The following is a 13,146-nucleotide window of genomic DNA, read 5'->3' on the forward strand; positions in this document are numbered from 1 at the left end:
TTCATCATCGAAAAATGAATATCATTAAGTAAACATCATTTCAGACATTTTTCTATGCATATATAAAGAGAGAAGAACAGATTGACACTATATATAAAGGGGATCATACTATAGGTGATCCTTTTAATAAATATTAATTTTAATTTTTATATAATTTAATAGAAAAAATCAAAGGGAAACCAACGTTATACTTTAAATGTTTATTTTCTATAAGTTCCCTGAATAATACAAGTGTTTTTAATTATGAAAAATATTATGTCAATAAGATGTAAGAAAATTTTACCACAACAGAAAAAAAGGAAACAAATATTCATTAATAGAAAATGGATTAATAAATTCTAGTTATTTATATAATAATTACACAAAGTGAAAAATAAACTCAAGCAACCTTTTATCAACATATATCTTAAAACAATAAAAGCTAAAAAAGTGAACTACAGAATGCTATTTCTATAAAGGCTAAAAACAGAAAATTTATTAATTCTAATATATGTTCATATATATTAAAAATGTGAAAATATGCATGTGGACAAATGACACCAAAAAAATCAGGATATTGATTATCTCTGAGATTTTAGAAGGCCATGCAAGGGTCTTCAACTTTATCAGCAATGTTTTATTCCTAACCTGGGTGGTAAATGCATTAGTATTCATTATTCTCTAAACTCTTCCTTTTGTCTTAATATTTTATACATGCTCTGAAACAAATTTAACAAAATTATGAGTTTTATTAAATATGAATAGTACATAGGTTAATATCAGCTATTATTTTATGTATTATTTGAATATTCTACATTCTAAAAAATATATGAAAAATTTAGAGGTCAAATTCATTTTAGTTTTTAAATTATAATTTAATTTTAGACAGATCTACTCACTTTCTGCTTTTAAAGTTGAAAATCTTAGCACTCACATTTCCTCCCACTTCTCCCAATTTTTGTTATATAATTTTTACATTGCCCAGATTCGTAACATTCACATTCCATTCTATAACTTTAATTCTATAGTTATTTAGTACTGAGTCTATAGTTTTTCTTTTTTCTTTTCCATGTTTAGGGCATAATGTCACAGGAAGGTCATAGTACTCTACCACCTGTGAGGAGTAAACCCATATTCCTGTTGGATGTGTTGTAAACAGAGAAGCCATTCTTCAGACTCCCTGCTCTGATCACACCCCTTGGGTCTATATTTTAGATGAATCAATCTCCTCACAGTCCTCTTACTACAACTTCTCCTTAAGTCTTTAATTCTTAATTGGTTGGGTTTCACTGTCTAGTCGCCTTTTTCTAGCTGAGCTCGTATGTACTCCTTTCTCTAAATTATGTTGTTTTTAAGAACAGCATCTGCTTGCCATCTTTACAGCTGAATGACTCCTTGTCCGGGTATAATATTCTTGAACCATCCTTTCTTCCCTTCAGAACACTGCAGATGCTGCTCCCTTGAATGCTGGTATTGAACAATGATATGGAGAAGTCTAAGGCCAGTCTTTTTTTCCCTTTTATAGGGTTTGCTTTTCTGCTTAGAAGCCTGAAGAAGTCTCAATCATTCTTATTCTTTCTGCACCATACCTCCTTTTCCCCTTCCCTCTCTCTCTCCCCTTCTCTTTCTCTCTATATATCTATCTTTATTTTTAAAAAAAACACAATATTGTACTATACTTAGGGTTAAAATAACTTAAATCCGCCCAGGAAAACTGACTGCATACTACTGCAACATTTTTGTGGAATTCTAACTATGGAAGGTGTTTCCTGAGAAGGACTACTATGGCTTCTGAAAACACATTTACACCTAGTATTCAAGCCAGATGCCTGTCTCTGCAAGCTTGAAAGAAACAGAGGAAGCACAGAAACAAGACGCCAAATGATCCAATCCATATCTCTTTCAAGTGACACAGGGGGTACCCAATCTGTATCCTCCTCAGTCAACATGTCAGCCCAAGAGCTTGTCAAAGGACAATAAGGGGACTGACAGGTCTCCATAAATTGGCTAAGATATAATGCCAAAGGATACATAGGCTGTCACTCTTTTCACAACACAGAAAAGCAAACACAATACAAGGTCAATATTAATGCAATAACATATAAGAAATTCCAAGCAGAAAATCAATGCTCCTTCTTCTAGAAGCTGAGGCCAAGACAATGGAATACTGTCCAATTCTAAGACTTTGACAAGGAGATGTGCAAAGACAAAGTTTGGGAATTCAGAAACAGGGGTCTTCCACAGAGCTGCAGCCATCGCTCTCACAAACTCCTCCTGGACGGCTGGTGACACAATGACCATGATGCCACCCACAGTGGCCTGGGATTCCAATCACAGCAACTAGCCATCCAAGACCATGGCGAAGGCTCTGCGGAGATTGTGCACGACCCTAGCCAGCAGGAGGTACAGAACTATCTGAGACTTCCCACTCAATAATTTGTCCTTTATCCTAAAAGTTCAGTAACTTGATCAAATCAGGTCTTATTGAACGACTATAAAATTTTCCTGAAATATCTTGTGCTATTCCAATCCTTTTGTTTTCTATTAGGTTCTTTTCTTCAGGGACAGCAATTATCTTTATTTGGCTCTTCTGTCTTCCATGTATTTTTTGCTTTTCTCTTAATTAATTTAACCTCTTCATCTGTATTCACTGGATTCATGTCCATTAAGCTGTCAGTAATTCAATTTTCATTCTAGTTTTTGTTGTATATAATTTATTTGTATTTCTTTAGGTGTGTAATCATTTCATCTCATTGTTATTATTTTCTTGCCTTTCAGCTCGTTTTCCTAAATTCAAATTCTCGTTAAGCTGATCTGTAGTACAAAGCAGTTAGAAGGAACTGCTCTTTGAATTTATTTTTTCTCTTGTCAGCTTTTGCATGCTGTGTTCTTTCTTCCTCTTTATTTTTTCATCATAGACTATTTCCCTTAGTAACAATGTCACTTCTTTCACCTTGCTTGTGGTTAGACACTGTTCTCTACAAATTTTATTTGCAATGTGTGGGTGATTTCATAATTCTTTTTCCACTACATTTAAGACAAGTTTGTCTCTCCATCCTAATACAAGCGTGAGGGCTGATATTTTATATTCTATCCACTTTCCTGAAGTCTGAGGAAATGCTGGGGCTCAGGCCTATTGGAATACATTACCCAGAATCTCCTCTCCTCTGAGATTTTGTGTAAGTGTTCTACCCTCAGTGTTCAAAGCACACCCAAAAAATAGAAGCCCTGACTTTTGGGCAGTCAGACATTTGATCAAATTCTGCACCCCGCGACCTCCTTCACCTGATCCTCCCCAGCAACTATTTCTCCTATTCTTCAGTTAAAAGAATGAAAAGGCAATGATACCCACTCAGTTTGCTTCTTTCCAGATTTGGGGCTAGTGAGAACGCTCAGAATCTCACCCAATGGTTTCTGTAGGGCAGAGAAAAAGGGTTGGTCTTGCTCTTCCTGTGAGTCTATTTTAAAGTTTACTGGATTATTATCCTTTCCTTATTTGGTTCCCTGTTGCTCAATTTCTTACTATTTTTAAAAACCTTTTAGAAAACTCTCTTTTGTTCAAGGGAAGGAAATTCAGTGATGAAGTTTCAATTAGAAATCTTAATGTGGAAGACAAAGACCATTTGTTTTGCAAGAGGACCCTTAGGTGCCATAAAATGGGAACTGCTTTATAATGTAACTTAAAAGTTTTGGGTTAATGAGGTTGTAGAGGAAAGAGAGTAAGAGCAATTCTTGAAATATGCTTATATGTGTATAGATAATGGTAAATTTTATTTTATTTAAGTTCCAGAAATATTTCTTCTAAAAGGAGTCACTACATTTACTTTTCATGAGTTGGTAAAAATTTCTTTCAAACTATATTAATATTTACATGAAATACACAAAGCTACAAACATATGGTTTGATCAAGTACAAGTGGAAAAAAATGTTAGCCTATAAAAAAAATGTGGCTCATGAGGTATACCAAATAAGCAGGTGACATTAATATTTCCAGGAACAAATATATGTGAAGGAAATAAACACAGTTGACCTTTGAACAACACAGGTTTGAACTGCAGAGGTCCACTGAGAAGCAGATATTTTTCAGCTGACCACAGTTCATTTGACCTGTGCGGTTCCATTGACCAGTGTAGTTCAAACTCATATTGTTCAACGGTCAACTTGAAGGTTGGGAATCTGTGCATGCAGAGGGCCAACTGTAGTTATATGGGGATTTTTGACTGCCCAGGAGGTCAGCCCCTAACCCTCATGTTGTTCATGGGTCAACCATAATTCATTTACTCTCCCATTCATGTGATAAATACTTATACATGTTCTATGAGTTAAGTTCTGACCTGAGTGAGTCAACAGGGTCTTTAATCTTGGAGAACTTATAGTAGAAAAAGCAGAAAATGAACAAGCACAACAATGGACACAGACAGAATAAAGAATTATTAACACTGCTCTAAAGAAATGAAAACTATGAAAAAGGACTGAATGGTTAGAAAAGATCTCTCTGTGGACTGTTAAACTGAGACTTAAAGGGTGATAAGACATTGGCCCTGAGGTGCAACAGCAGGAACATTCTAGGCGGAGGGAACTGCAAGCTCAAAGGCCCTAAAAATTAGGATGCACATGGTGAATTTTAGGTCAAGAAAGAAGGCTAGTGGGATAGGAGTACAGCGGATGAAGGTAGGAAGGGAACAAACTGAGTCTGGAAAGGTAAGGAGTAGTCAGATCATGTAGGCCTATTAAGTCCAATGGGAAGCCACTCGTGGGTTTTAAAAAGGTAGTAAATGCTATGGTTTATACTTTAAAAATACCATCCCAATTAATATTTAGAAACTGGATTAAGAGAAATGAATGGAAATAGCCTTGATAGGTATCTATCTACTATTGAAGCCTAGGTGAGAGATAATGGCAGGCTGGTCACTGAGGGAAAAGAATGAATATGACATGCATTTGGTGACAGCCTGATATGAGATTATGAGAAGGTGAAGGAGAGGAAATATCAAAATGACTCCTAGATTTCCTGCTTTGAGAGAGAAGGATGATGTCAGGTGCAAGGGTAAAATTACATACATGGTATAACATATGACTTTCATAATATCTACCAAAACAATGGAAGGAACAATCACCTTCACACCTTTAATTTTACCTTTACTTCTCAGGGTTGCGTCATTAGAAGTAGTGAAAAGTGGGATAGATTTTAAAGGCAGAGCTAACAAGATTCACTGACATATTGTGGCAGACAAACAGTAGGGTGGTCCTCATGATCCCTGCCTCCTGATGTTCATACTCATGTATACTACTCTCTCCTTATGTGCACTTCTAACCAACAGAATACGGCAGAGACGATGAGAGGTCCTTTCTGTGATATCCATCCTGCTAGCAGATTCAATCTAGAGACTCTCCTTGTGGCCTTATGAAGTAAAAAACCATTTGAGGGAAGCTCAAGTGATAAGGAACTGTGGATAGCCTCTAAGAGTTGAGGAGTTGAGGGTGGCCTCTAGTCAACAGCCAGCAAGAAGCAGGGCCACCAGTCCTACAACCACCAAGAAATGGAGTGTGCCAACAATCTGAGTGAGATTGGAAATGGATTCTTCACCAGCTGAACCTCTAGAGAAGACACAGGCCAGGTGACGCTCTAACTGCAGAGGACCCAGGTAAGCTGTGCCTAGATCTTGACCAGCAGAAACTATGAGGTAATTAATTTGTATTGTTTTAAGCTAAGTTTGTGGTATTTTGTTGTGCAACAAGAGGTAACTAATACATATGCTGATACAGGGTGAGAAAAAACAAGAAGTCAAGGATGACTCTAAAATTTTTGGCTTAAGCAAACAGAAGGATAGAGTGGTCATTAACTGAGGGACACCCGGGGCAAAAGCAGTCTTGAAGGAAAAATTAGTTATGTACACACTGAGTTTAAGATGTCTACTAGATGGCCAAAAGATTGACATGTCAAATAAAGAGGTGCAAATATGGGTTCAGGTGAAAAGTCCAGGCTGCAGATATAAATTTGGGAGCCACTAGCACAAAGGCCAAGATATTACATGAGATCACCAAGAGAGTGAATACACACTCTCACAGAAGAGGACCAAATGCTGAACCGTGGGGCACATCATCATTCAAAAGTCAATCAGTTGAAAAGGAATCAGCTAAGGAGGCTGAGAAGGAATAAACAGAAAAAATATCAAGACAATGTGGTGTCGTGGAAGCCAAAGGAAGAAAGTGTTTAAAAGAGGGGGAAAGGACTGGCTGTATCACGTGTTAGTGAAAGATCAAATAAAGGGAGGACTAAGAATTGAAAATTTAATATTCAGCTCCTCAGTCAAACTAGCTACATTTCAAGTGCTCAATAACCATGTGTGGCTAGTGACATGACAGTATGACATGACAGTATACAGAGCATCATGACTGAAACAGAAACTGTCTACTGGACAGCTCTGACATACAGAAACAGAAGACAGAATAAATGAGCATAGATGTAGGTAATGGCTAAATGTGGTGGTGGGAGTTTGCGCAAGTCCTCTCTGATATCCTTTACTGTTCAAGCTAGAAAGAGGAAGCAAGGCCATTAGTTAAGAATGAAAATAGGAAAAAATGTGGTAGAGATTCGAAAAATGAAAAGAACGTATGATGCCTGAGCAGGAGAATGAAAGGAGGAATGAGAAAGAATCAGTGGACTGTAAACCCATAAAGCCCCGTGGCAGTCAAAGGATTGCTAGAGTTCGCTTGGTTTCTTAAATCCATATGTGCGTGTCTCTTTCCAAATCTGGGCAATTTCTGGCCATTATTTCTCCAAATACTTTTTCAGACACACCCTCTTTCTCATCTTAATGAATTCCTCTGGTAACAGAAATGTTAAGAATTTTTTGGTTACAGCCCATAGGCTTCTGAAGTTCTGTCCATTTTTTAATACTCCATTTTCTCTGTTGTTCAAATTGAAGAATCTCTACTGTTCTAGCTTCAAGTTCATTGATTCTTTTCTCTGTCTTCTCCATTCTGCTGTTCAGCCTATCCACTGAGGTTTTTGTTTTGGTTATTTTTCAGTTCCCCAATTTTTTTTTGTATTTTTTTTTGTATCTTTGGTGAGACTTTCTATTTTTCATTTGTTATAGGTGTTTCTCTAAGTGCTTCTTGAAGCATTTTTATAATGGTTGCTTTAAATTCTCTGTCAGATAATTCTAATAACTGTGTCATCTTGGTGTCAGCCTCTCTTGAGTGCCTTTTCTCATTCAAGTTTAGATTTTCCTTGCTCTTAGCATGACAAATGACTTTCAGTTAAAATCTAAACATTTTTGGTATCACAACATGAGACGCTGGATCTTATTTAAATCTGTCGGAGAAGGCCTCCTCCGACATCACCCCAGTGGGGAAGAAGTTTGAATCATTATTGCTGCTACTGCCAGGTGGGGGCAGAAATCCAGGCTCCCCACAAGGTCTCCACTGATATTGCAGGGATGGAGGAAGCCTCATTACCACTTGGTAGAGAAAAAAGTCCCAGCTCCCTAATTGGCCTTCTCTAACACTACCCTGGCAGGGGGCAGGTTACAGTACCGCCACATCTTGGCAAGGGTAGAAACCTAGACTCTCCACTGCAGACTTTGCTGGCAAGGGTTGGGGTGAGGTCACAGTTCTTTCTGTGGTATTTGGTTGGAATAGAGTGGTTATTGTCTAAAAGGTTTCTGTCTTGCTAAGCTGTCCCTTTCCTGGTCTTTGGGCTAGACAGAACAGGTTTTCCCTGGGGTTTCTTCGGCTTGTGCCTATTGGCATTTCCAGATTGCCAATTTTTCAACACCAAGTCTCAGATATATGAGACAAAAGACTACCCTTGGAATCTGCCAGTATGTCTTCCTTTGGGTCCAGAGGCTTCGCACAAGACTGTCTTCTTTCTACCTTTCAGAGTTTCCTCATGTTTGTTTTATATATAATGTCCAGTATTTTTAATTGCACTTACCACAAAGAACAGGGGAAAGTGACTTACATTTCTTTATGATTTAAAAAAATTTTATTTTTCATATTCTGTTTCTAAAGGAGTATATGTTGTGTTTATTCACTGTGTGTTCCTTCTAGGTTTGTCTGCAAGTCTAAAATTATTTTAAAATTCTTTCCTAACTTCTATTATCTCATTTCTGAATTTTTCTAGTTCTGATGTATTATTCTTTTATGTTTTCTAATTGTATTTTTGTTTTGGAATACTATTATAATTTTCATCACTTTGGTGAGCATATTTTTCTATCTTTATGTATGAAGTATTATTCCACTCCTTAGTCTCTTTTTCTCTTGTAACAACTTTTTATGAGATTTGACCTTGATATTTTACTGTTGCTCAATTTTAAGTAAAATTACTTTTTCCTGAATTTTCACAGGAAAGGCTTGGTTTAGGATAGTTTTTCTAATTTCTCAGCTCTCTAGCTCACTCTTTTGTTGTTATAGTACAGTGTCAAATATATAGCAGCTTACTTGCTGAGATTTCCTAACTTTGTTCCCTTCCCTGTTAACTGGACTTTCTTTTAATTTGTCTCTACTGCCCTTATCCTGTTCTCTGAGTTCTACTCCCAGCAGTTTCTCTTCAAAGTGGAGCCCCTGCAAAAAGACTATGGCTGGTTCATTTTGAAAGTTAATACGGCACAAATTGCTCCAGCCCCTTCAGATCCTACTACAGATTCCTTGAACTCACTCCATTTCTAGAATACACAAAATCTTTCCAATTCCAGCTGTTGTTCTCAAAACAGCTGGCTGAGCTTTTGAGTGAGTCTCTTTCAAGAATACTAGAGCCTGTTGGTGGGCCCATCGCTCCCCTTTGCTTACTCCTGCACAGATACTGATACCACACAGATCTTGCAGCTATCATGAGTGCTTTAGCCCCACCCATTTGTGTAGATACCTCTGACCAAGTTTTGTTATAGATGTGACTCATGTGTTTTTGATTTTGCTATCTTAGTTGTTCTGTGTGCTTCACTATATATTTGGAGGGTTTTAGAAACTATGCCACCACTATTCTATTTCCATAATCACTTAAAGAACAAGTGCTGGGTTTTGACAACCTTCATTAATAAAAAATACCTAGAAAATATTGCCAGGGCACAAAATCAGCATGAGTAAGTATTGATAAATTTCTCCCCAAAATCAATCTACATAGCTAATTTCATTGGGACAACACAGATGAGTGGTATGGTACCAGCAACTAGACCCTGAAATCTGGGAAATATCAGACGGTGGTATTATTTCCACTAGCAAACTATAAATTCAAACTATTTGACCTATAGATATATTAATTAAATAAAGAGATAAAGTCGTCCCCTATTTACAGAAAACCTACTATATGTACCTAAAGCAAAATATGAGAGACAGTATCTGGAAAAGATGAATTCTTGCCTATCATAATGAATTCTTTGTGTCCCCAATTTCAAACACTACGAATGTCAAAAAGTCGGGACTACTACCAAAATATTAATAGGTAATTCCATTACCTTCCATTTTCCCAGGTAATGGAATTACTGATGATTTCTTTTTGCTTATCTCTACTTCATGAATTTTCAAAATGGAAAACTAGGCATCTTGGAAAAGTGTTTAAAATAACTTACGCTAGAACCATGCTGTAATCTGAGTGGTTGAACATATATCCTCCAACAACCCACATTATATTTCCATTGACCACAGCTTTGTGAGAGGCTCTGGGGAGCTTTAGGTTAGAATATTCTTCTCGAGTCCAAAATGACTGGTCAGCTGGTACAGGAACTGAACATCCAGGACCTAAAAAAAAACAAATTAACTTCATAAAATGCAGCTTTAAAATTACTGTATTTCAAATTTTAATCATCTAAATGTAACAAATATCTAAAGAATAGTCTTTCCTTTAGTGTCTAAATATGAGGTAAATCCCTTTCATTTGTGCTTTTAATTTACTCAAAGTTAGTGACCAATGGTAATCTCTCATAAAATTCACAATCACATAGTTTCTAATGATCATCTGACCATATCCAGGTTAGAAATTTTTAGTATTTTTGTTTGTTTGTTTAAGCAGCCTTCAGAGGAAAGAGTGGACAAAGGAATTATTAATTCAAATAAAAAACTTCAGAGTTAAAATGTAAAGACTAGTCTCTGGAGTAAAAATATAAACTACCCATTTCCTGGCAAATTAAGAAACACCATTCTTGGGAGGTTTGGCTTCTGCTGCACCGTGGTAGGTACTCAAACAGTTTAATTATTTAACCCTAGATGTCAGCTAAACCAAACAAACTAAAGCATTTAAACAAGCACATTTCCTTTCAAAATAAAAGTGGTCTGAAGAAGGGATAAATATATAAAGAAAATCAGTAACAGCTATTATCACCCACCCCTTAAAGAATTTGCTAAAGCTTCTTTCATAATTTTTATCTGCAGATAATCCCATTAGCTGACTGCTTTAGAATTCTACTATATAACTGACACCAATTTTCTCTGAATTTATTGAAAGCTTCTGAGGAGATACCATTATTGTCAGCTCTTGTCCCACCTCCCGGCCTTTGATCTCTGCTATGTCTTCTTATGGCTGAGACCAAGTTCTCCAACTTTCATGAATGAATTGCAAAGAATGTCAAACCCTTCCACAATTCTAGAGAGACCACAATCACACATCTATGAAATTCGAAGATTAGTAAGAAGCCCAATAAAAAGGTGTGAAAATCTAAACACTACCTGATATTTGACTAACATAAATGGTATAGATACTAGGACTAATCTACAATTTATTAAACTAGGAATATACTGTAAATTAGAAGAAAAATGAAAGAAGCTCCTACCCTGCCACTCTGGGAAGCAAGAACATCCTCTGATATCACTTGAATTGCAGATGCCTCGATGAGGAAAACCACAGTTATTTACACAGTGTGGAATGTCACATGCTTCACCTTTCCAGTTTTCAGAACATTCACATTGAACGATGTTGCTGCTATTAGTGATCTTACATTCTCCTCGGCCTGAGCAATTATTCGGACACATGTCAAAACTATAAAAGCAGTGGGAGAAAATTCGATCAACACAAAACAAAACTTGGAATAATTTAGCAGAACATCCTCTTACACAAGGTTTAAGAATCACACTGTCTCTCCAGTTCATTCACAAGCATAACTGCAGTACTTACCATTTGGCCTAAATGGGGTCACACAACACTGCATGGCTAATCAAATCAACCTCATTGAATTCTCTTAAGAAGAAACAAGAAATTACAAAGAGAGATTCTTGAAATATCCAGGCTTAGCTTCTCAAAGGTGGGATGACAATTCTATTCTTGGTAGCCCACAAATGATGAGCATTACAAAACTGCCAAGTACATGCTTAAAGTATGGAAAGGAAAAGGGTATAACAAACTGCCAACAATATACTACCAGCTTCATGGTATATATATGTATCCCTCTGGAGAGTCTCTGAAAGTTTACAGAATTTTTAAAAAGATTGCTCAGGTCTGTGTATCTAAAAGTCCTTAATAAGTTTATCTACTCATCTGAGATGGAAGAAAAGGGAAAACCAGCTTAATATAGGAGTTTAACTATAATGTGTCTCATAATAATATGACTTAAGATAATTATATTGACAGCACTTTGAAAAGACATAATTCAGATTTTTAAGAGAGGGAGGATAACTGAATTATCAAGATACTTTAAGAGTACAGATTTCTTCTAAGGCCTGTAAAGAAAACCCAAAAGAAATCTGGTAGCAAAGCATGTCAGAAAATCAGCAATCAGTTACAAAAACAGCTAATTCATGTTCATGCCTACACCTAAATATCAGTTTATGATATACTTATCATAAAAATTTATAAATACTTGTATATATAGTTTATAATCTGTATGCCTACTTTTTAAGCTCCAGTTAAAAGAATAAGGTATTCAGTAAAAAAGCTGAATGACATTCTTGTAGGCCTCTAGTAAGTAAGTGTCTATTGTTTCTATATAATAGTACGTACATATAAGTAAAGCTTCAATAAAGGTCAATTTCATCTTTATTAAGAAAAGGCCTTGTAAGGCAAAAGTTTAAAAAAGATAGTCTAATTTCAGATTGGTATTAATACCTGCTGAAACAACTACAACAATCACACTTCATTTTTATAAAAGGCCTAAAAGAAAACTGAGGTACAGCATGTCCATTATGTGTTCAAACTTAGGCTTTACAACCATATGTCAAATAATTTCCTACAGACACATTTATTAACCATACGTGAGGGAGTAGAGTATAACCAAAACTTAATGTCATTGAAATACAAAAAGGAAGAGGTAACCCATAGCACCTTTTAAATTAAAGGAGGGAAAGTATAACTTCAACTTCCCCTTGAAACCGCAACCTCTCCGTTCAAATGTCTTTAGGCATAGGTTTACTTCAAGTACCAAAATTAATACTGAGCACTCTTTAGAGTAGTGAGTTACATAACATCTCCAAACACAAAATTTATTTTTAAATCTCTAAAACGTGAAAATGGCAGGTAATACATCAAAACATCTCCTTGTATATCTGTCTAAATTGAAGTAATGAGAAAATTAATCTAATTCATTTTCTGTGCTTAAAATATAACTTAGAATGAGAAATAAGATAGAGTGCCAATTTCTGTGAAAATAAAACATAACTATTTGTTTTTCTCTTTTAAAAGAAAATTAATGAACACCTGAGTAGCTGTGGGTGCAAGTCTCAATGGCCCTCCAGCTGATGTCAGCCCAAAGCTAGGATTCAGTACAACCCAAGGACACTGAGAATATGAATGACAGTGTTTTAGCATATGCTTCAGGGAATTTTTCTGGGAATAAAAACCATCATTTTATTTGGCTTTTCATAGAGTCTTGGACCCCTAAAAGAGTTTAGGACTCTTTTTTAAAAAATAGAGATCTTGGAACCAAGAAGCTACAATAAAGTCATCATTCCTTCATTTAACAAATACTAATTCTGGTCTCTAGAGGAGATCAAGGCTTCCTCATTTAACAAATACTAATTCTGGTCTCTAGAGGAGATCAAGGCTTCCTCCTGCACCAACCAAGGTAAGAAAAACATGGATTCCTGGGGAAGATACTGGCTACAGAGCTAGGAGAAGAGCTCTCTAGTGATGATGGGCAAAGGGCTTCCCAATGTTGAGGAATGCTTAAATTGCCTTCTCTCCTAGGGGGCACCCTCCCTGGAGTTTCTCTTCTCCCTCAAGATTGCTACAGTGAGGGGCCA

At 36.3% G+C, this 13,146-nt stretch overlaps 1 protein-coding gene and 1 non-coding gene across 2 annotated transcripts in view; both read right to left on the reverse strand.

Moving 5' to 3' along the window:
- ATRN (attractin) overlaps window positions 1-13,146 on the reverse strand; it is a 144,538-nt gene that overhangs the window by 84,496 nt on the left and 46,896 nt on the right. The window contains exons 5-6 of the mRNA XM_039863851.1: window positions 10,746-10,951; window positions 9,549-9,717 (exon numbers count right to left, since the gene is read on the reverse strand). Of these exons, the coding sequence (XP_039719785.1) occupies window positions 9,549-9,717; window positions 10,746-10,951 (375 nt within the window). The remainder of the gene's footprint in view (window positions 1-9,548; window positions 9,718-10,745; window positions 10,952-13,146) is intronic.
- Window positions 1,049-1,177, reverse strand: LOC120604270 (small nucleolar RNA SNORA11). Its single transcript, XR_005653299.1, has one exon. It is a non-coding gene; the product is annotated as a small nucleolar RNA SNORA11 (small nucleolar RNA).

This window comes from Pteropus medius, unplaced genomic scaffold, assembly GCF_902729225.1.
Source record: "Pteropus medius unplaced genomic scaffold, Ma_sr-lr_union100, whole genome shotgun sequence".
NCBI lineage: Eukaryota > Metazoa > Chordata > Mammalia > Chiroptera > Pteropodidae > Pteropus > Pteropus medius.